Source organism: Hemicordylus capensis, chromosome 3 (assembly GCF_027244095.1).
Source record: "Hemicordylus capensis ecotype Gifberg chromosome 3, rHemCap1.1.pri, whole genome shotgun sequence".
Lineage (NCBI taxonomy): Eukaryota > Metazoa > Chordata > Lepidosauria > Squamata > Cordylidae > Hemicordylus > Hemicordylus capensis.
This window is the reverse complement of record NC_069659.1, coordinates 126,696,718-126,720,864: the sequence shown is the minus strand read 5'-3', so window position 1 is coordinate 126,720,864 and position 24,147 is coordinate 126,696,718. Positions and strand designations below refer to the sequence as shown.

The window sequence follows — 24,147 nt, the reverse complement described above, 5'->3', positions numbered from 1 at the left end:
CCTCTTCCTCCATCCCATTGCTTCCATTCCCCTCACCCCTCTTGGTCACTCCTCCATCCCTTTACTCCACCCCCTCACCCCTCTTAGTTGCAGCTGCAGCGTTGCTGGTGTCTATTGGCCATATCCCCAGAGACCTCCCCACCTTCACCCAAGCCCCGCTCCTGCTCCTCCCCACAGGAGCAGGAGCAGCAGCAGCAGTTGACCAGGCCCTTCCTTGCTGCTGCCACCGCCATGACCGCTCGTTCCCCTCAGGCTGCTGACAGGCCCAGGCCCATCCCTTGCCTGCCTGCCTGCCTCCCTCCACCAATGGTCTCGGTAGCACAAATCAGCAGCAGTGATTGACTGGGTCTTTCCTTGCTCCTGCCACAGCCATGACCACTCATTCCCCTCAGGCCACTAACAGGCTCCCTTTCCCCCCTTTCTCTCTCCCTTCCTGAGTTCTTGTTCATCTTGTTTCCTCATCTAATTCACATAACGACAGCCTCCTTCTCCTGAAAGGGCTCTTTCCTCCCTCACAATCCCTCTCTTCACAGACCCCTGCCCTCCCTCTTTCTTTCTTTCTTTCTTTCTTTCTTTCTTTCTTTCTCTCTCTCTCTCTCTCTCTCTCTCTCTCTCTCTCTCTCTCTCCTCTACAATCAAGAACATCTTCCGACCAGTAACAGTTGCATTCCAACTGCCTTTAACCATCACAGGCTCCTCCTATCCGCATATGGAATCTCCACTGCCAAATCACCACAGTGCTTCTGCTTGCGAACTCTCTCGAGAGCTGCCACACACAGGATTAGGCATGGGTACACCTTAGAGAATTATATATATAGATGACCAGCACTTTGTATTTTGCCCGAAATGTATCGGCAGCCAGTGCAATTCCTTCAACACAGGAGTAATATAGTTTCTCCTGGATGACCCAGAGACCAACCTGGCAGCCGCATTCTGGACTAACTGCAGTTTTCAGACTACATACAAAGGCAGCCCCACATAGAGCACATTGCAGTGATCCAGCCTAGAGGTTACCAGTAGATGGACCACTGTTTTGAGGTCATTCATGTCAAGAAACGGACGCAGCTGGCGTATCAGCCAAAGCTGATAAAAAGCACCTCTGGCCACTGCCTCAACCTGGGACACCAGGGAGAGGTTCAGATCCAGAAGCACCCCCAGACTGCGTAACTGTTCCTTCTGGGGAGTGTGATCCCATCCAGAATCAGCAGATCAGAACATCTCTCCCCCTGCTAAATACAAGAGAATCACCACTTTTAAAGGTGTCTCTTTGCTTACTCTCTTTCATCAGGAGTAGCTTTTCATGCAGATGTGGAGCAGCAGGATTCAACTGCCAAAATTCTCTCTATTACATAACTCTTAAAGAAATAAGACCCCTTTCTTCCTTTTCATATGGTCATTTTAACAGACAAATTTAGAAATTCAGTCCACTGATCTTTCTTATGCAATGTTTATCTGGCCTTGGTACAACCCCCTGGTTTACACCTGCTCTCTTCCTATGAAGAAGGCACTATTTGCATCTATTTTAGTTTGATTGACACAAGAAGTGTTAGACGTTATGGAACTGTAACATCTGATTTCCTTTTGAGACCAACATCCTCCTGTTTTACCTGACAAAACCTTCTCAGGTCCTAGTTAAAGCTGCTTTGCTTTAAAGTCTTCAAACAATTTATTCGGCTATGCTTGCACTTGCAATTTATCTTTGCCAAAGACAAGACATGGTGAATGTTCAAAGTACAACCAAGTCTCTCTTAAAACCTTTGGAAATATGTTTTATTTGCTATTCATGTCAGATCTGTGTCACAACATTGCAGATTCTGAGGAGCTGATTGCAAAACCTCTGTGCCCCAAATAGGGTGGTATAATTTGCAACAGCCAGAACTCCTCCAAAGGCCCAAATAAAATTCCAAAAAAGAATGCAATGAAGCCTTTGTCTAGCACTTTTAAGCCCAATTTATTTAACTAACAGAGTTATGCACTTAATGAAGTATCTTCCCTTGTATTTCCCTGGAGATGCCAGGGAGGGCACCTGGACCTGGAACCTTCTGCATGCTAATCCTCTTCCCAGAGAACAGCCCCATCCCCTGAGGGGAATATTTTACAATGCTCACATCATGTCTCCCATTGAAATGCAAACCAGAGTGGACTCTGCTTAGCAAAGGGGGCAATTCATGCTTGCTACAAGATCAGCAAAAAATATGAATCTAAGAGAAAAAATTTTAATTTTATTTTATTTTTACATTTATATCCCGCTCTTCCTCCAAGGAGCCCAGAGCAGTGTACTACATACTTAGGTTTCTCCTCACAACAACCCTGTGAAGTAGATTAGGCTGAGAGAGAAGTGACTGGCCCAGAGTCACCCAGCTAGTCTCATGGCTGCATGGGGATTTGAACTCCAGTCTCCCCAGTCCTAGTCCAGCACTCTAACCACTATACCATGCTGGCTCCACAAAGCTAAAACCAACTTTTCTATGCCTGGATACAAACATGTTGCAGAGAGGTGGCAACTGACCTAGCTGAAGCACCTGTGTGTGGCCAGTGAGCTCATTCACTCTTTAGAAGTCCCTCCAGGGCTTGTGGCCCAAACATCAGAATTATGACTGTGAGGTGGCAACTTCATAGTAGATCTCAGGCCTACATTACTGTATCATAGCAGATCAACATTCAGGTCCACTCAAGCCATGAGGTTAGCTGCATCATTGCCCCTCAGTTTTTGACATTAAAATGGGCAAAAATCCAAATTATTCACACATAGTGTAAGAGATCCTGTCCTATGTGTTGAATGCAGTATGATTCCTGGTTTTAATGAGGTCTCTCTCATTACAAATGATCTCACATCAGTTAATAGTTTAATTAGCAGGCGCTCAGAAATTGAATTCATTTGTGAAGCTTTCCAAGTCAGTTCATTGAATTTAATATTCCCAATTCCTCCTCAATTACAAAATGCACAGTGTGAACTGTGAAGTGAAAAGGCATGCAATACAATGTCGAGTAACAGGGGACCATTAAATGAATTGAAAAGTGTAATCTGTGGTTGAGGGACTCTTAATAAATGTAATCACTGGATATCATTTTTTGGGATCAGTGGAAAATGCACTGATGAATCCCCTGCTAACTTGGTAAAGAGGCACCTTTTAACGTGGTGATTCTCTTTATTTAGCAGGGGGAGAGTAACTGGCCCCGTCCACCCCCAGCACAGTACCTCCAGTGACTGTTGCTGGTGTCTATCTTATGTTTCTTTTTAGATTGTGAGCCATTTGGGGACAGGGAGTCATCTTATTTGTTTGTTATTTCTCTGTGTAAACCGCCCTGAGCCATTTTTGGAAGGGCAGTATAGAAATCTAATAATAATAACAATATTTGATCATCCAGAGAAATGCTTAAATGAACTTCAAGTAAACTTCATGGGGAATTGTAAACAGCAGCAGCGCTCAGGGCAGGCTGTGTGTGGGAAGGAAGGACTTCTCCTCGGCGGTCGTTGGTTTGCATGATTTGTTGTCTTGTTTCCCCTCCTCCAAACAAGTGATGAGAGAGAGCCCCTGCATTAGGAGGCAGCCGTCCGCCTGCTGCTGCCTGCGCAGTTGGGAAGCGATGCCCGGGCCTGACGGCAGGCCTCGGCATCGCTCTGCTCTGCTCTAGTTATCCACCGCCCGCTGGGGATGGGGTGCAGTGGGGAAGGATAGGGCGGGCGGGCTACTGCCTTGCTGCTCTCATACACACACACACCCCACAGACATCCCTGAGTTGCCTCGGCCGCGCTGGAGCAGCAGCAGGCGGGCGGCTGCCTCCTGCTGCAGGGGCTCTCTCTCATCACTTGGTTGGAGGAGGGGAGATAACAAATCATGCAAACCGTGACCCGCGGGCCACCATTGCAGCAACCAGCCAGCCAGCCAGCCAGGGGCACAGGCACATGATGGTGGTGAGGATGGTTTGAAAGGGCGCGCAGCACCACCACGGCCCAGGGGAAAGGGCAGCCGGAGGAGGGGGAGGCCGGCTGCTCTCTGCCTGCTGCTGCGAAGGCAACAAGGAGGGTTGCGAGGACACGCCGCGGCCCGACGACCAAGTGGTGAGGGGCGGTGGGGAAGGAAAGGGCAGGACCGCTCTCTGTCTGCCGCTGGCCCCAGGCGAGGCGTGGGCCACGCTGCCGCCGCTTCCGTCTTGGGGTGGGAGGCTGCCCCCACCCCCACCGGCCAGTGTTGTTTGCTGGTTTGGGCCCAAAAGCAGATCCTCCATCTCCTTCTTCCTTGTCCTGCGCAGGAGCCCCAGCCAGCAGCAGCAAGCACAAACACAGACGCTCGCTCTCTAGTCATTACCTCAGACAAATGCATATGCGTTCGAGGCAACGAGAGCAGCTGGACTCGCGCATGCGCAAGTGGGGAGTGCCAGCCCAGGAGGAGGTCCGTGTGCCCAATGCCGAAGGCAGCGAGGGCGCCTAGCCAGCCAGCCGGAGCTGAGCGATCGCTGGGGGGGTGGGCGCCGGTGCCGCGCTGCCAAGCGCTTGCGGAGGAGGGGGGCGCCGCGCTGGCACAGCTGCTGCTGCCCTGAAAAAAAATATTTTTGTGGGGTAGGAAGGGGTAGGGTGGGGGGGTCATGGCACTTTTTGGCACCCCCCACCAAGTGCACCCTCCCCCGCCCTTAAAGGACTACCCCCACCGGTGCCGAAGAAACTTCGTGCACATCCCTAATTAAAAGTGAAAAATTAAGCAAGAAAGCCCAGACACATGTTTCATCTTGCATGTTCTGTGTCACGTTGGAAATCTCCACACGTTCATACTATAAAAGCCTCGCTCTGTAATCAATGCAATATATTTTAGATGGATTTTAAGATGTGGTTGTCAATTCTTTGTGGGAGGACTGACTGTTTTACTATCATGCCTTAGGGTTCCAAGAGAGAGGCACAACAGTATCTTCTCGCAACAAAGGGAGAGTGCATGGTCATTTTGTGGTACAGGAGTAATGCTTGCAAACTGCAAGCACATTTTACTAGTTTAGTAAGATAAGCAAAAGTGTGTTTTAACATGAACAGAACCAACTATGAAAGCAAACAAACAAACCCACCACTGACTGCACATCAGTGCACACATCAAAGAACACACCTCTTCCCAGAGGTGAATGAAGTTTTATTGCAGCACCAGAAGCAAGGTGCAAAATGCTGCCTTGCCTCATCGCCCTGGTGGGGGCCAGCACCCCTTTCAGAACCTACCCTTGCAAGCTTTGAAAGTGCATGGGGAGGAGGGGAGGATGCCAACAGCTTCCTTCTCTCCTCATGCTTCTTGCAAGCTTTGCAAGGGGTGTGAGCAGATTCACTACTTGCAAAGTTCACAAGGGCTAGATCAGTCCCTGATAGTTGCTCTGATGGCGACAGTGGGGGAGGCATCTTGCTGCCCTGCTGGAGCCACAATAGTCTGCCACCTGAGGTGAGTGCCTCATCTTGCCTCATGAAAAGGCTGGCCACTCCTGCCTTTTCAAAAAGAAAAGTAAGGCAATCTACACCTGCAGAAATTGTGCTGCGTTGACGTTTGTTCCCCACAATATCACAAAAAATGAGTTCCCTGGAGGAACTGAAAAGGCATGGGGGGTGGGAACACAGGAGAGCGAGCATTCATTGATGTTAGGTGGCTCCTCCATAAAAAATAGGTGAACAAAGATTAGCAATTCCAAAATAGTTAGCCCGGAAGCAACTTACTGCCATTGAATTTGGAGTAGCAATCATAGTTAATATTTCATTCATTCATTCATTCCACATATATATATATTCCACCACAAATCTGTGTCTCTGGTTTATTGGTATAATAACCACTGATAAACCTATCCTCCTTTTTGAATTTGTCTTTCATCTTGGACTGGATTCATGCTAATTTATTGGAAGGTCACAATAAGATACAATGTGGGCCCAGAATTATAAAACAGCTTCAAGACACTAAGATTCCTGCAAATATAGTTCAAACTCTACCTCAAGGCAGGAGCTTCCCCTAGTGGAGTTCTACAGTATTATTCATTTTAATGCATGAGTTATTTAATAGTTGATGATTGGACTCAGTTTAAGCACTGTTGCCACTAAAATATATTCTTGCTTGATAGAATCTTAACACATATTTTCCACTACTCAGGGACAGATGTAGGTTTCATTTTCAGAAAGTTGACAATATAGAACAGAGCAAGGATTTATTTTTCCAGGTTAATGTGCAAGAAACAGAATGATGCTTTGGTTATTTAAGTTAGTACCTAACCCATCTGAAGTAGGTACTGGTGTAGTTATCAGGAGTTGAAACATCTCTAGTTTAATGGCTTAATTAAAGCTATTAGGCAGATATTTCTGCCATGCTAAATTAGGAGGCCACCACAGCCACCAAACAGACTTTAACATAGTAGTTCTTGTGCTAGTTTATTCCACTGTTTTCTGTCTGCACCAAGGCAGATATTGCAGGTTGTGGCCCTACTCTGTCCCTCCCAATTTCATTGCCCTTTAAGGTGCTTAATTCTGTGCATGCACAGTTAAAAAAATAATAATCCCTTTTTAGCCTACTTTCTTTAAGGAAAGAAAGCTTATGAGATTACCCAGCTCTGTGTGTGCCCCTATCAACTTTGCAATGCCTAGACTGATTTGAACCAAATTTGGTACAGTTGTAGGGACACCACAACAGCATAGTTTGTGATGTCATCAACAACCCAAATTCAAAATGGCAGACGTGAACATTTGAGATGCAAGTGGGCTAACATGTGCACCACTTAATCAATCTGGGCACACGGTGTGTGCACACGCATGAGCATGACGTGCACACGAGCAATGTGCGCAGTCGCACTTCCTACTTCCGGCTACATCTGGGAAATGGCAGCACGGGGCAGCAGGGAGGTACGCTGCCGCCCCGACGGGCTCTCACGCCATAAGGGGAAATGTGGCGGGTGGATGGTAAGTGCACCCACCCCTGCCCTTAAAGCCATCCCCCTACCACCATCGAACCTTCAAGCAGGTCTGTGCACATCCCTAAATCCCTCTGCCCCAAAAGTGTTCAAATTGCAGTCCATGCATATCCCTATCAGTCAAAGCCAGGATCAGAAACCAGGAGATCAGGTCTGCACAAGACCCGGACAGACTACAGGTTTAGGCAATGATGTTGATGTAGCAAGGACTTGCTGCAGACAGAGCCCTTTTCAAGGGAAGTGAATCTTGGCCTGGTCTGAAATGTGGCAGTCTTAAAGTTCAACTGAAGTTATTGAGCCTTCCTTCTGAGTAAACATTAATCAATTGTGCTGCTGGCATCATTATTCCTCAGTTGCTGGGTGTGGCATAGCTGAGGTATGGTTGCAGCTTCTTCCTCTGAGCTGGAGGAAGAAGAGGGCAAGTGTGCATCCTCTGGGCAAAGGGCAGTTCCAGGGGAACAAGGTCCCCCAAGTTCTGGAGCAGGGGGCTCTCATGTCCTGATTCTTTAGCTAAGTCTTTGGGGTCTATGTCACGCTTGGGGTCTGTCTTGACTGAAGCAAGGTCAGGCTTGGGGTCTGTGTCAGATGAGGGGTAGTGGGTTCAGGGTCAATCTCAGATGTGGAGGAGTCGGGCTCGGGGATCATGACACATAGAGACACCTCAATGGCATAGTTTGTAATAACTGAGGCGCAAGTGGGCTAACTTGTGAACTGCCTAACTGATTTTGAACCAAGTTTGGTTCAGTTGTAAGGACACATAGGGACACCCCAATGGTACAGTTTGTGATGATGTAATCTTTCCAAACTGGGTGACTGGGCAACAAAATGGCAAATGCGGTTCAATGTTGGCAAGTGTAAAGTGATGCACATTGGAACGAAAACCCCAGACTTCAAGTATATGCTGATGGGATCTGAGCTGTCGGTGACTGACCAGGAGAGGGATCTTGGGGTCGTGATGGACAGCTTGTTAAAAGTGCCGACTCAATGTGTGGCTGCTGTGAAAAAGGCCAATTCCATGCTAGGGATCATTAGGAAGGGGATTTAAAATAAAACTGCTAATATTATAATCCCCTTATACAAAAATATGGTGCGGCCACACCTGGAGTACTGCATACAATTCTGGTCACCACATCTAAAGAAGGACATTGTAGAACAGGATAAGGTGCAGAAGAGGGCAACCAAGATGATCAGGGGCCTAGACCACCTTTCGTATGAGGCAAGGTTACAACACCTGGGGCATTTTAGTTAAGAAAAAAGACAACTGCGGTGAGACATGATAGAGGTCTATAAAATCATGCATGGTGTGGAGAAAGAGAAATTCTTCTCCCTCTCACATAACACTAGAACCAGGGGTCATCCCATTAAATTGATTGCCAGGAAATCTAGGACCAACCAAGAGAAATACTTTTTCACACAATGCATAATCAACTTGTGGAATTCTCTGCCACAAGATGTGCTGACAGCTAACAACCTGGATGGCTTTAAGAGGGGTTTGGATAACTTCATGGAGGAGAGGTCTATCATCGGCTACTAGTTGGAGGGCTAAAGGATGCCTCTGAGTACCAGTTGCAGGGGAGTAACAGCAGGAGAGAGGGCATGCCCTCAACTCCTGCCTGTTGCTTCCAGTGGCATCTGGTGGGCCACTGTGCTAAACAAGATGCTGGACTAGATGGGCCTTGGGCCTGATCCAGCAGGGCTGTTCTTATGTTCACCCTAATTCAAGATGACAGATTTGTCATATTTGATGTGTAAGTGGGCAAACTTGTGAAGATGGTATTTATCAAGAGTGTAGTGAAAGGAAAGAAAGCAGATTAGTTCTTACCATAACCTCTTGTTTGTTATTGGGCAGTAGGACACTTTCAGTTCACTTGGAACTCGAAATCCCCTTGGAGCATGGATTGAAAGAAATGGTGTCTCCTTTATATCTGGACTTTGTTGTTAATTTCTTAATTAATTCCTGAAAATCCCACTGAATTGTTTCCCTTTCCTGTTGCCCTTCTAGTGAATTGGCTGCAATCCTATACACAGTATTCTGGGAGTAAGTTCAACTGAAGTTAGTGAGACTTCCTTCTGAGTAAACATTAATCAATTGTGCTGCTGGCATCATTTCATTCCCTTTTTAAATCTTAAATGATGGTGAGGGGGTGGGGAGAATAAGCACTATTGTGTAAAAACTATTTGAATGTTTTGTTCTGTTTTTAACTCATTTTTTATTTGGGGGAACCCAATAGAGGAGGAAGATCACTACGTGTTGCAACATAAGGAAGACAGACAGAAGCTATTACACTTGGTTGCTCTTACTTCTTTCCCCAATGCACAGCCATAAACTAGCACAGGAAGTCACTAAAATGCTTCTATTTTGTCAGAGTGGACTGAAACAAAACAGGATTTATGCGAGACCCTTGTGAGGCCATTTTACCATAGGATTTTCAGCCAGATAGCTCAAATGGTTCTGATCTAAGTACACCTCTTTCAAAGAAGTTAGAAACAGCCTCCCTTTAATGAACCATTTATCCTGTTCAGCAAACACGCAGCCCTACAGCACTTCAAAATGCAAAACTAAACAGCAGCTGGTTCAGTTTCTAGTCCTTGAGTAATCAGCACCTAGGGAGACAATACTGAATGTTCATATGTGTGGATTAGTTCTTCCTTCACAGCAGTAGTGAAATCAATGGAGCTGGTAGCAACTCAGCAGTTCCGAAGGAGACTTGAGTGCACCTATAGAGCATCCATGAACAGGGTCCGCCTTCACGCATACTACCGTATATCTGGCAGTGGCACGATAAATGTGGGTTGATTTGCATTTTAAAGTCATCACACACACACCCCCGCTTCCACATAAATATTTGCTTCTTTGATAAACCACCAACTGCACTGTCGGTATTAAAGGTAAAGTGTGCCATCAAGTCGATTTCGACTCCGGGCGCCCAGAGAGCCCTGTGGTGGTCTTTTAGTAGAATACAGGAGGGGTTGACCATTGCCTCCTCCCGCGCAGTGTGAGATGATGCCTTTCAGCATCTTCCTATATCGCTGCTGCCTGATATAGTAGCCGCGGGGATTCGAACCGACGGTAGTACCAGTATCAATATCTTAGCACCCCAAACCCCTCAACCGCTTTCCCCATAACACGTCGCCCTCGCATTCAAACACTAGGTGGCGCCCACATTTACGACGGGACGCCAGGAGAATGACTCTATGGTTTTGAATCACAGAGTTATTTTTTTAAAATTCAAAACCATAGAGGTGCGCACGCCCAGCTCTAGGGCCATCCGGCGCGCTCCCTAATTACTTCCCCTAGAGACTCTGACTGCTCTGGGCCTGGGAAGGAAGCGGAAGTGTTTTTGTTTTGGTGGCGCGGGGCAGTGTGGGAAGGCCGGTGTCGCGCGCCAGTGAGCCGCGAGCTTAGCGCTGCGGGAAAAGAGCTGCGGAGCGAAGCGGTGGCTCCTCCTCCCCCTCGGGCTGCCTTGTTTCTTTGCGGTCGGCGCCGGGAGACTAAAGATCCAGAGGCGAGGCGCCAAGCGAAGGGGCAAGGCTCGGTCAAGGACGCCTGGCGGTACGTCGCCTCTTCCCGTTCCCCCCATCTCCTGTCCCCCCGCCCCACCGGCCAGGTGTCTTGTGCTCTGGAAAGGGCTGAGGGGGCGAGGAGGGGGGTCCGCCTGGAAGGGCGGCGGCGGCGGCACCCGCCGTCCTCCCCCCACCCCCGGCTCGGCTTGTTTGCTTGGCGAGAGTGGATTGAGCTTCTCTCCACGCGCCTTCCCTCGCCCCCCGCCCCAAGTTCGCCACTCTGTGGCCTGGTCCTTTTCTTGGCCGAGGGTGGTGTCTTCTCTGCCCCCGCCCGCCCGCTCGTTCCTCTGCCTTCTGCAAGGCTGGGTTCCCCGCTCGTCTCCTCAGCCCGACAACCTGGGGGCCGCCTGGCGCGTCGTTCCACCCGCCGCGCGGTCATCTTCGCCACCTTCAGACTCGGAAGTTGGGCTTGATAGCCCTCTAGGACCGTCGCCCGGGCTGATCTCCCGGTGATTGCGCAGACCAGTCCTGGAGAGCCTAATGAGCGGATACCAAATTGTGAACAATGCTGGAAGTGGGGGGTGGGGGAGGACTCTAGGAATCGTTGCAGTCCGAGTTGGTAACGCATCTCGGAACCCCTCTACAACCTGCAAATAAGAACCATTTTCAAGCTTTGGGGCCAAGTCTTCTCTGTGCCTCTTTCTTTGCCCCCTTATGTGGTGATCTCTGTATCCAGAAGCAGCGTATCTATTAATCCCAGATGCTGGAAATCAAACGGGATGTCTGTCTCCTTTATGCCTTGTGTACATGCTTCCAAAATGCTGGAAGTAAAACAGGGTGTAAAACTTCCCAGATCCTTCATGCCCTGTGGCTATCTTCTTTATACCCTGTGTGCATTCTTCCCAAAGGCACCTAGATGGCTACTGTTGAAAACGAAATCCGGACAGTTCTTGCATTTTTTCATTCTCTCCTGTCCTTCTACTCTTAAAAACTAGTCCTTAAAATGGACTCTGTAAATCCAGCCTAGCTTAGGTCAGGATCTGACTGTCCTCTAGTTGAACACCAACAACCTAGCAAAAATGCTTAAGTTTGCTGCCGTATAACCTAGTAAATTGTGAACAGCCCACACAGTCACCATGTCTGTGAAGAAAATACTCAGAACATCAAAAAGTATGTCACCATGGTGTAGCTGAATATATTTAGTAGCCATTGTTAAATAGGAAGTTGGAAAACTGGTTATATTGCCATACTGGTTATATATAAATAGACCCATATTACAATACACCAATTTCAGTTTTCATATTGGAACAGCAAACAAAATAACAGCATCACTGTGCATTATTCTTTTAGATGCTAGTTTTTCTTTTTTTAGTATACTTAGTATTTCTTTTAGCTGTCTCCAGAAACACTTCTCCATCAAGCAAGTTTTAATACACACAATTTTGCTTCTACAAAACAAAACTTTAAAAAGCATATTGTTCATAATAGGACTACTTCTGCACAGAGATTCCAAACTATAAACAATCTATACAATTTATGGACAAGTGACAAACTTATTTCTACCATATGGTATCTACAGTTTGCTTTGGAACAAGGACTTCTTGCTCCAGAGTAAAGGAAAATTGATATCACCTAACTTATGTAGCTGTGCTTTGTATCCCATAACGCATGAGTTGGATGCAGACATATATTCTGTTGGGGGTGGGGAGTACACATCTATCTTGCATATCATGAGGGTACACCCAGTGTTTTCATTCATTGTGCAACATATCAAAGTCTTATGAGATAATCTCCAAGCTATGCTTGGAGATACATGCAACTCTAGAAAAATGGTTGGTTTTGGTGTACTGACTATATTTTCTTAATTTTGCAAAGGTTAGAGTATTTGTTTTTACCACATCTTTGTAAAGTAGGATATTTATTCACATTTCGCAAATATCTTAGGTGGTATATTTTATTTTACTTATTTATTTTACATTTTTATATCCCACTCTTCCTCCAAGGAGCCCAGAGCGGTGTACTACATACTTAAGTTCCTTCTCACAACAACCCTGTGAAGTAGGTTAGGCTGAGAGAGAAGTGACTGGCTCAGAGTCACCCAGCAAGTATCATGGCTGAATGGGGATTTGAACTCAGGTCTCCCTGGTCCTAGTCCAGCACCACACTGGCTCTTTTGTCATTGTCATATTGGTGAAATTGGTTTATGGTTTAATTTCGTTGAGGCTGTAACTCTCAAGCAGTTATGCTCATAAATAAGTTAAGAAGATATGTACTTATTTTGCAACCAGAAATTGTAAACTTTGTCTTACATTGCAAATGAGTAGCAAATGCATTACCAAGATGTTGCGCCAATAAGCTTTGTTTAAATTCCAAGGTCATAATCTGTGAACACTTCAAAACAATCTCCATTGAGTTCAGGTGAGCATTTCTGAGTAAAATGCATAGGGTTGTGTTGGAAAGGTGCAAACCATTTTTACTACTTGCTAGTTTAAATACTTCAGGTCTTTGAAATCTTTGATTTGATCTTATGAGATTATGGAAGATTCTAATTCCCCTATTTCAATTCCAGACAGAAAAATGAAAAGAAGAACTGGCTATAACAGTTGGAATTCATCTTTCACGGTTGTGATGTATCATAATCTGCAAGCACTCTGAAGCAGAACACTCAGAAGCCTGTTGCTATTTCTGCATCATAAATATAGTTAACATTTTAATATTATTCTGTGTTTCCCTTACATAGCGTTTCTATTTCTCGAAGACTTGACTTGTACTGTTTGCAGTTGGAGTACAGTGTGAAAGAGAATAGCCTTATTCAAAGACTTGATATAAGTTGACAAATTTTAACAGACCTTCAGGCAGAGAGGGCTTATCCTCAGCTCTCCCATTGAATGCTACATTTTGAAGTGCTTAATTGTTAAAATGGTCTCTTATTCAAAGAAAGGGATTGCTTTCTTGCAGTGTCTACAGAGTAAATAAGCCTACTCTTCTTTGTTGCTAGCTTTATCACTTTTTTGCAGCGATGGCAGCTGCTACAATAATACATGATACATCTGAAGCAGTGGAGCTCTGCGCTCCTTATGGGCTATACCTTAAGCCCATCACAAAAATGACTATCAGTGTGGCACTTCCTCAGTTAAAACAGCCTGGGAAGTCTATATCCAACTGGGAAGTGATGGAAAGACTGAAAGGAATGGTGCAGACACATCAGTTCTCAACATTGCGGATCTCCAAAAGCACTATGGATTTCATCCGCTTTGAGGGAGAGGTAGAAAATAAGAGTTTGGTTAAATCCTTTCTTGCATGCCTGGATGGCAAAACCATAAAACTTAGTGGTTTTTCAGATATTTTAAAAGTTCGTGCTGCAGAATACAAAATAGATTTTCCTACTCGACATGACTGGGACTCCTTTTTTCGTGATGCAAAAGATATGAATGAAACTCTGCCAGGGGAACGACCAGACACTATTCATTTGGAGGGTTTGCCTTGTAAATGGTTTGCACTCAAAGATTCTGGCACAGAAAAACCAAATGAAGAAGTTCTTATCAAGGTGTTCAGTAAATTTGGTGAAATACGTAATGTGGATATACCCATGTTGGACCCATATAGGGAAGAAATGACGGGCAGAAACTTCCATACATTCAGTTTTGGAGGCCATTTGAATTTTGAAGCCTACGTTCAGTATGAGGAATATGCAGGTTTCATCAAGGCTATGAATGCTTTGCGAGGGATGAAGCTGATGTACAAAGGTGAAGATGGTAAAGCAGTGGCTTGTAACATAAAGGTAAAGTAAAGTTGTTCTTAATAGATCTTTCTAGAAAAAAGTCTCAAGATCTTTTCCTATATTTATTTCAGGAGGTGATCTTCAGTTATCAGTTTCAGACACATATTCTGTTCATCTTCACTTCAGATGCCTTATGAATTGAGAAAACAATAGAAGTTGTGATAACATCTCAGTGAAATTTTGAAGTGTTTTAAACATTTTTATACCACCTTTCCACAAATTGGTCCCAAGGAGGTACACATTAAAATTGGGAAGTAATTTTGCTTTTTCAGCATAGTTTTACAGAGATTTTACTCTGCATGGCAGATTGAGGGGGGAAGAGTGAAACCCCTGAGAGTGTGGCTGAATGAAAACTGTTGACCTTTGAACTCGAATGCAAATTTGTACCAACATACACCTCTCTGAAAACCAGGGATGAAATCCTACCTTAAGGGCTTCTTCTAGGGGCTTTTCCCATTTTGCTGGCCAATCTGAAGCTTTAGGGGTAGGCAGGGGGACACGTGTGTTCCTCATCTTCTACAATTAAGTATTTATTTATTTATTTGTTAAATTTTTATATCACCTTTCATTAAAGCAAGGTGGTTTACAAAACATTTAAAACAATATAAGACTATAAAACAGTTACACAATAAAAATATTAAATTGGAATATAAAAATGCAGAAGTTTAAAAAACATTCACAGATTGGCAGCCAATGTAATTCTTTCAAAACCATTTACCAGACATTATATACTCAATTTCACAAGAAAGAATTTCAGGTATCTGCAGATTAGGTAAGTATCACCCATTTTAAATGCTAACCTGCTTTCTTATGTAGAATCCATCTTATTCTTGGACAGAATGTATTAAGCAGCATTACACAGTTTTCCAGCTGGAAAACAATGGCAGACAGAAAGATAGTTACCATCCCTAACTAAGCAAAGAGGTGCCTTTTTAAAGTGGTGGCTCTCATATTTAGCAGGAAGATAGCTATTGTTACTATTCATCCCAGCAAAACTTCCCTTTTCTTTTTAAAATTTCTGTGGACCCCTTCGGGATTTTTCATTTCTCTTGTTATGTAAACTGCTTTGAGAACTTTGGTGGAAAACTGTATAGGTATTATTATTGATATTAAATATGAACTAGAATGTAAAATTCAAACAATTTAACAAATTTTTGGCCCTGCATGCTCATTTCTTTTGTGTGTTAAGTGGTAGATAACACCCATCATGCCCTACCACCCAACCCACTTTGTTGTCCCTGGGGGCTACCTGTGGAGAAAGGTGGGGTGTTTCAAGTTTCCCATTGTTCTCTATGGCCAAAACACTCTGGGGACTTGGGCTGAGTTGTCAGCAATATGCAGATGACACACAGCGCTCGCTCTTGCTCTCGCTCCTTACCACCCGATCATAAGGAGTCAGTGGATGTCCTGAATTGGGGGCTTGAGGTAGTGATGGTTTGGATGCTGGCTAATAAACTGAAAGCTTTAAATCTTATGCAAAAAAGGTGGGGCCAGGAAGCATGCAAGCCCATGACTCTCAGACTTGTTCTTTTAGTGAGAAATCAAGATTTCCAATTATGTCTTAACTCAGGTCAGAATATTTCTCCTCCTCCCAGTTACGTATATGTGCATGTTTGGAACAGCTCAGTTTTTGCTGTTCGTGGTGATAGTCCTCAAACACCAGTGTAACAACTGGAAATGTTGATTTTTCTGGAATTTTTAAAAATGGGATAATTTCCAGAAAAGTTTCCCATGCAAATTTCTTCCTCATGTGCATAAAATAGATATAATTTTTTTCTCACCCCCCTGCCAAAAAAAACCCCAACAAAAAAACAAAACTATACTCATTTTCCTGATGATCTGAGCTTGTGATAATTTGGCATATTTTTGACCTAATTATAAAGTTTAGAAACAAAACAAAACCCCATCATATTGTTTCCCCCTCACTGTATCTCATGTTTTTTTAAAGTAGCAAATAGAAATTTAGAAGTGGAAATTTTTTCCATGGAAAAACATTTTCACCCCACAAGTCTTCCTGAGTTTTGTTTTCCAAATATCCATTCTCCTTCACACTCTGGTCCCTTAAACATCTTAAGACATGTTCTAGGCCCTCTTGTCTCTGGTGCCCCTTTTCCTTTGTCCTCTTTGCAACTGATCTAAAGACAAGAGTAAGCACTTTGAAGCACATCTGTTATTGAATTTTGCTGCCTCAGCTCTACTTAGAGAAGTTTGGAAAGCTTTTTTGATGGCTTAGTGAGGCTCATTGCTTAGCTTGAGGACTGCTGAAATGCAGTAACTTTAGAGGTATAATGAAGACCATTAATGCTAAAGAATATAAACAATGTCCGAACATTCACATGGTTGATATGGCTGTAATTTTAAATTTTCTGTAACCAGTAAGAGAGTTTAGCTGCATTCTAAAGCATACAAGCATATTAAATGGAACTGGATAAGCTTATCAGATTAACCTTCATAGAAATATTTTTCTTTGTGTTTATAAAAGGTTTCATTTGATTCAACAAAGCATCTCAGTGATGCTTCAATTAAGAAACGTCAGCTTGAAAGACAGAAGCTCCAAGAACTTGAAAAGCAGAGAGAAGAACAAAAGCGTAAAGAAAAAGAAGCAGAGGAAAGACAAAAAGAGGAGGAAAGGTAGGCTCACTTCTTAGCAAATATCAAACCTTTTTGTACTTGTAAAATGCAGCATATGCCTGCACTTCTCTTACTACATTTTAGGGACTTTATTATTGGGAGGAATTCCAAATCTTTCTAATATGGCAAGCCATCATATGTATTCTCAAGCTTATGCAAAAGCAAAGTTCCATTCAAATTGACTTCCAAGTGAATACATTTAGACATTTAAATATAAGGATATAAGTAATATATTTTTTGTTTGAAGCATTGGTTAAAACCTGAAATTTATCATAACTAATGTAATGTGTTTCTTTAGGAAACAGAAAGAACTGGAAGAGTTGGAGAGAGAGAGAAAAAGGGAAGAGAAATTACGCAAAAGAGAACAGAAACAGAAGGATCGTGAAATTCGTAGAAACAAGAAAAGGCTTGAAAAAATACAAGCCGAAGAGCAGAAAAAACTGCAAGAGAAGATAAAATTAGAGGAGAGGAAGCTTCTCTTGGCTCAGAGAAACCTTCAGTCCATTCGACTAATTGCTGAACTGCTGAGCAGAGCCAAGGTAAATGATTTTAAAACTGGGGGGCATGTTTCCTTGGAAAGGCAGTGTTTGGGGTTTTTTTAAGTTTAACTAAGGTGCTAGATATGCTTTTGTTTTCCAACGGATGTGTAACTTGTAAGTTCAGTTACGGCACTGTAGAATGCTTAAATAATGCTCATGTTGTTTTGAAGAGTAAGTTGCTACTGTCTTTAAACATAATAAAGAGGAACCAGTTGGGCTGCTCACTGTAGTTTTTTCAAAAGGGAGCAAAAGCTTTAAGTGGAAGATGTGGCAGAAGATCTGGAGAAGGGCATCATGGGTGTCTTCCCACTCTACAGCAGTTCCCTTGCACCAGTTTCTCCAACAAGGGATACTTGCCTGGCATTGGTATAGTTGGGGAGTAGTCTAGAGTCTGAATGCATCTTAGATTCTATTGGACTAGCGTAAAAGCTCGATTGTTACTAGTCCCGTGCATGTGAAGAAAAGACGGAGCTTTCTTTTCATATTGAAGAGGTTTTCATGTATGGTTCTGCCCACTTGCCCTGCTTAGGGTTCTGCTTCATGGAACAAATGAGTTGGTGGTCTTGTGAAATTAGGTTGCCAATATGGTTAATTTAGTATCTGAATGATATTTGAAAAATAGCTAAAATCAAAGCAGTATCTTCTAGCAATGAGAAATGATTCTCCTGAAGCTGGAGGCTTCTTGAATTAGTTATCTAAGCTGTTTGTCTCACCAGTCTGTTGATAACATGCAAAAATCTTGGTTACAAACATTGATCAGTGCAGAGTAGAATTTAGTTTAAATGTTCATTTCAGTACTAACTTCTGAGGCATGGTTATATTACATTTCCTTTCTAGGAGCTTGTATGGATCAAACCTACTTTAGAAAAATTGTTGAGGGTTGGATTGTGTTAATTTTGGAATGAAAAGCAATCAGTCCTATAAGAAATCTAATTTTTCTTGCCTTTAGTGAAATAGTGGCTGACAGCTAGACTAGATTACTCCTGAGTAGTACCATTGAGTAACTTAGTCTTGAGGCCAGCCAGTATCTTTCATAGTGTCTGTCCTGAAATTGTTTCCCTTTTAACAATTCTCTGAATCTGTGCAAAGTTGGTTTTGTCTTGAGTGTTGTTTCACACAAATGTAGGTCCTAAAGTAAATTTCTCTCCCCTCAATGCTCTTAGGCACTAAAGCTTCTGGAGCAGGAGCACAATGAGGAAAAAGTCCGTCTTCAGCAGTTGGAAGAGAAGAGGAAGCTGCAAGAAGCTGAACTCCGACGTGTGGAGGAGGAAAAAGAGAGAGCTCTTGGGCTGCAGAAGAAAGAAAGGGAATTAAGAGAGAAGCTCTTAAGCAATCTCATGAACAAGAAAATAGAAGTAACTCATCTGTCAAAGATGGAACCTAACGCTCTGCAGTCTGCCCCTTTGAAAATTATTGTGGGTGTTTCCCATTGCATCACATCTACCTCAGCACAGTCCATCTTGGCCAAACCAGTTCAGCTCTGTCAGAACAGCAGAACAGCTAATGAAAGCCCAAGTCCTCCTCTGAAGTACTTGAATGGGAGCCTTCATGAGGAAGTTCACATCAACAAAGCTAAGATTAATATTGGCAATCGGACCATGGTTTCTGATGAAAGTAGCTCAGGTGTTCTTTCATGTATCCCTGCAAATCAACAACACAAGGGCACACCAGACCATGAGCAGAACTTCAAGAAGGACTTGCTGTCTGAACAAGGCAAGTGTAATAGAGAGCCAAGTAAGGGGAAGAGCCACTCATATAAAGACTTGCGTAACCATCCTAGCAAAGATAAAATTGAAAAGAATAGGCATGGACGAGGCTTAAGTAGTGAGGATGAAAAATGTAGAAAAGAGAGGCGCCTCCATAAAAAGTACTCTGCAAAAAGTAACAGTCCTCACCAGAGGAGTTTAAGTCGAGAACATCCACGGCATAGGAGATCTTACAGTAGTGACAGAGAGCAGGATAAGAGAGGGCGCAGTCACGGTCACAAGAGTGCAGGCAAGAGACACAAACATCGGAAGAGATCTTTGAGCAACCAAAGAAGCATTTGGAGTAGGTAATAAAGGACTAGGCCTTCTGTAAGGGCTAGCTCAAACAGAACTGGAATGGGTTTCTCATCTCTCTGACATCTGGGGAGGAAAAAAATACTGATTGGAAATTTTACTTGAATACAGTTTATGGAATCGAGATGCATATAACCACGCTTAGCAAAAATACTTTTTGTGACTTCTGTCAGTTTTCTGCTGGCTTGCTAAAGTACCATACATTCTGATCATTCTTGCTCATGTTTTCTCTGTGACACATGCCTGATTAGACTTTCATGATTCTTCTGTTGGGTCATTTTTTGTTTCTAATGACTGCAATCACAGCAACCTCTTATTTAGAAACTGGCATGTGTATGTTTCTAAAAGGAAATGCAAGCTTGACAATTTACTGCATACTTGATTAATAGAAACTTAATTCTGTGCAGGATGTTTTGCTGTCTGGATTGATGCAACCATAAAGACACATGTATTTTTATACAGTACTGTAATACCTTTGTTGCTCTTTGGGAAATGTATACTTAATAGATTGTGACAGGGCCCAAATAGTCACTGTTTGCTATTTTACATTTTCAGAGTTCTGTTACATTTCAAAAGAACATATCTCTGAAAAAATAGATCTGGAGGTTGCTAGTATTGTTTGACTGGGTTCCTTTTTGTTCAAACCATTGGTTGAAATACTTCTTTACATACAATTTCACAGACATCTTATCTTTTAAAAGAGGGACCTCTTGCTAAATTGTTTTACTTGCAATGTTAAAGTTCAAAATAAGTTTCTCTTAAGTAACCTTTTTATATATCTTTGCTTCTGGAATGAAGCTCAGGTATTTCCAAAATAATATTAACATTGCAGTGCAAAACCAGCTTTTTTACCATCTTATGGTAAAATGCAAAAGCCATTGCCAGTGAACTGTTTCCTATTTCGGTACATTAAAGATATACATATACAACATCAAATATGATTTTTTTTGTTTAAATGACTGCATTGTACAGAAAGCATGAAGTGGGTATATGTTAAGGTTGAGTATTCTGGGATCTATAGTTCACATTTGATCTAAGAATGTTTTGATCTTAAGACATCTGTGTGTGAGAGTTTAATGATGCCTTGAACTTATATTCTACTTAATGTGGAAAATGTTGGGCTTTTAAATTTGGTATAGCTGTGTCCCTTGATCTGACCTAAAATCTGGGATCAAAGGAATATCACATGTTGATGTCTTAAAATCTGTGAAATCTTTGGTGCTTTGCATTGAATTGCAAATACCCTGTGCATGAGGTGGTGGTATTCATATACAGCTTTTCAACAAAAAGTTCTCAGAGAGCTTCACACAGAACAAGAAATGATTGTTCTCTGTCCCCAAAGGGCTCAAAAGAAACATAAAATACACACCAGCAACAACCATTGGATGAATGCTGTGCTGAGGTTGGATAGGTACAGTTGCTCCTCCCCTACTAAATAAAAGATAATTGCCATTTTAATGGAGCAAAAAGGCACTTTTTATCAGAGGTAATTTAAAGCAGTACCAACCCTGCTTAGGACTTTGCCAGTTTTTGCTTCCAGGTACAGCTTCTCATGCTGTGTTGAATCTTAGAATCCTAGCCATAGTCTACATTTGCAAAGTGCCTTGAGGATGTGCTCCAGAATACAAAGTGCCCCTTCCTCCCAATAGCTAATGAGTATGCTTCAACTAAATGTTCTAGTAATGCTTGTGTTTGAGAATGTGTACATGCACAACTTAGAAATGAATGGATGAGAAGTCTGCATACTGTTCTGTTCTTGTGTAGTAGTCATCCCTCGCCAATCGTGGTTTTGAGTATCCACGACTGGGAAATTGTATCACATCTCGTCAACTCATGTATTTCCAGTTTGGTGATATTTTATTTATTTATTTGGAGGGTTTGTTTTGTTTTGTTTTTTTGCGGGGGGGGGAGAATCACTCCACTTGCTGACCAGTAGTGATTTAAAGGGATTCTGGGTGATTTGGGGCATCATTTTTTTTGTATTCTTCAGTCTTTATGCAACCACAATTCCCCTAACCCCTTGTATCCAATGTTTTTCTATTGCTCACCAACCATGAGTTTTCCCCAGAACGGAACCCTCACAGTTGGCGAGAGATGACTGCTACAAAATTAAAAAGCAAATTGTAACACTCATGGTTTTTTTAAATCATGGTTTTTAGGCAGCAGTCACCACTAAACTGCTGCAGTTTTGACCTAAAGAGCTTTGAGTGAATTCATCCTTGTACAATACAATGGTGAGAGACTTGGCCATCTTTCCTTTGCCATCTGTGATTGTATTAACATAGGTTAAGGAGTATGTTTTTAGCTTGTAAACTCCTCAAACTGATTATACCATGTTTCCAAGAGGCATTAACATGTAAGGTAATTCCAAAGATGCATCTACTGTGGGGAAAGCACAGTAAAAGCAGCATTGTAACCATGATGTTTCCTGCAGCAATCATAATATGTGATGCTGCCCTAATTTGCAAAAGAAACATGGTTACAGCCTGAGACCCAGACAGTCTGCTACAATGCAGGTACACAGTGTTGCACAATTGGAACAAACCATGTGTGACATACTAATTCTGTTTTATAGTGAGCTTCTTGAACCTCAAGAGACAAGAGTCTTCCATGCAAATCAGATTATGGATATTTGATCCAAACTACATGAAAGAGAACAGCACCTTACTATGAGTGTAGAAATTGAAAGATGTAGCAATCAAGTGAAGACACATCTCTCTCAGTGCATTAATCCCTGTATCTTTAGCATCAGACACATGTACTGTATGCCATAAAGGTCCAAATCTTTTATTATAACAGCATGTAATTGAAGATCTTTTTAGGTGTTATGAGCATATGGTGGAGGGAGCCTTATAGGGAAGATGCTCTGCTTCTTTTCTTTATCCAAGTCTGATAATCTTTTTGCACTGGGGCAGCCAGAGCTGTGTGATGAAGGGAAAGGGGAAGATGCAAGAACTAGATTAGCTGTGGCCCAATTAAAAAGTTAGAATTATTGAATCATTGGATAACAAAACTGTCCCCTCCACCATGACATTTCCTTCTCTCTTGTTGCAGAACTATACACAATAACTCAATTGCTTCTGCCCCATTTATTTCTCTATAAAGGCATGATAATGGCCGTCTTCTTTTCCATCCCTTTTAAAATAAGCCTTAGTGTGGATTCTGCTGTCTCACCATTGCTGCACATTGACATTTTCGCTGAGCTTATCTTCGGAATAGTGGCCAACAGTTCAGGCCCTATATAGAAATCTACAATATTTTTCCCCTGATGTGTATCACATTGCACTTATTTAAAGTATGAATCTTATTTGCCTCTTGTTGGAGAGATCCTTTTGAAGATCTTGGAAGTCAGCTTGGGTTTTCTCCATCTTGAATAATTGGGTATAATTTTCGTCTGAAAGCTTTCCTCTAGAAAAAACAACCACCCCTTAGTTAGTCTCTGGCTAGTTTCCCACTTAAATATTTATTGATAGCACTATGGCATCTCTTCCTGATTAATTCAACAATATCTTGCTCCAAATTCTGGGCACCCGTCAGGATGAAGTCGAGTTATCTCTGTCAGTTCGGTGACTCACTGATCTATGGCACAATCATATACCATACCTAGAAATGTCTTTGTTGTTGTCTGATTGTACATTTACACAGTCAATGTGATGATAGTTGAAAATGTGTATTGGTTTCTTCCTTGATTTCTTTCTCCATCTCGAAAATGCTCTAAGAATGTTACAGGGAGGACAATATGTCCTCGCTAATAAAATACTTCTTGGGTTGGCATCCTACGATACAGGTTCTGTGGAGGACTTGATTCCCCTATTTTCTAGTTTATTGTCTCTCTTTGACGTACGTGTGTGTGTGCGCGCGCGTGCGTGCGTGTGCGTATGCACTAGAACCAACCAGAGAGAAGGCAATCTTGGACTTAATCCTGAGTGGCACCCAGGACCTGGTGCATGATGTCAGTGTCATCGACCCTTTAGGGAACAGTGACCATAGTGCCATCAAATTCAGCATAAATGCAGGGAGAGAATCAGCAAGGAAGTCTAACACAGACACTTGGAATTTCAGAAGAGGAAACTTCTCCAAAATGAGTATGGTGAAAAGAAAGCTGAAAGGGAAAATCGGGAGAGTCACTTCACTCCAGAGTGCATGGAGTTTACTCAAAACCACAATACTAGAAGCCCAGTTATACTGTATACCCCAAAGGAGGAAAGGTACCACTAAGTCCAGGAGGATGCCAGCATGGCTAACAGGTAAAGTCAAGGAAGTCGTAAAAGGGAAGAAGACTTCCTTCCAAAATTGGAAGGCCTGTCCAAATGAAGAGAACAGAAAGGAACACAAACTCTGGCAAAAGAAATGCAAGGTGACAATAAGGGAGGTGAAAAGCGAGTTTGAGGAACATTTAGCTAAAAGCATCAAAGGGAATAACAAAAGGTTCTTTAAATACATCAGAAGCAGGAAACCTGCCAGGGAGGCAGTTGGACCATTAGACAATGAGGGAGTGAAAGGGATTATTAAGGAGGATATGGAGGTTGCAGAGAAGTTAAATGAGTTCTTTGCATCTGCCTTCACAGCAGAGGATACTGAGCATATACCTGTTCCTGAAGTAGGATTTGGGGGGATGGAGGCTAAAAAACTGAGTCAGATAGAAGTGCCAGGAGATGATGTTCTAAACTGTCTGGAAAAAAGGAAAACTAGAAAATTGCCAGGGCCGGATGGC

The 24,147-nt window shown here is 42.9% G+C and overlaps 2 protein-coding genes across 3 annotated transcripts in view; both read left to right on the top strand.

Annotated features, from left to right (window-relative positions):
• The first annotated feature begins 10,332 nt into the window (after positions 1 to 10,332).
• Positions 10,333 to 20,369, top strand: AKAP17A (A-kinase anchoring protein 17A). Of its 2 annotated transcripts, none has more exons than XM_053311047.1 (5): positions 10,333 to 10,471; positions 13,163 to 14,203; positions 16,686 to 16,834; positions 17,133 to 17,373; positions 18,537 to 20,369. In XM_053311047.1, exons 2-5 carry the CDS (start codon positions 13,442 to 13,444, stop codon positions 19,428 to 19,430), a joined length of 2,046 nt encoding a protein of 681 aa, XP_053167022.1. In that variant the 5' UTR covers positions 10,333 to 10,471; positions 13,163 to 13,441; the 3' UTR covers positions 19,431 to 20,369. The 2 variants fall into 2 exon arrangements, with proteins under 2 accessions (XP_053167022.1, XP_053167021.1); XM_053311046.1 differs by having other exon boundaries at positions 12,992 to 14,203.
• ASMT (acetylserotonin O-methyltransferase) overlaps positions 10,358 to 24,147 on the top strand; it is a 34,315-nt gene continuing 20,525 nt past the window's right edge. The window contains exon 1 of the mRNA XM_053311049.1: positions 10,358 to 10,471. The gene's annotated coding sequence lies outside the window, so the exon portion shown is untranslated. The remainder of the gene's footprint in view (positions 10,472 to 24,147) is intronic.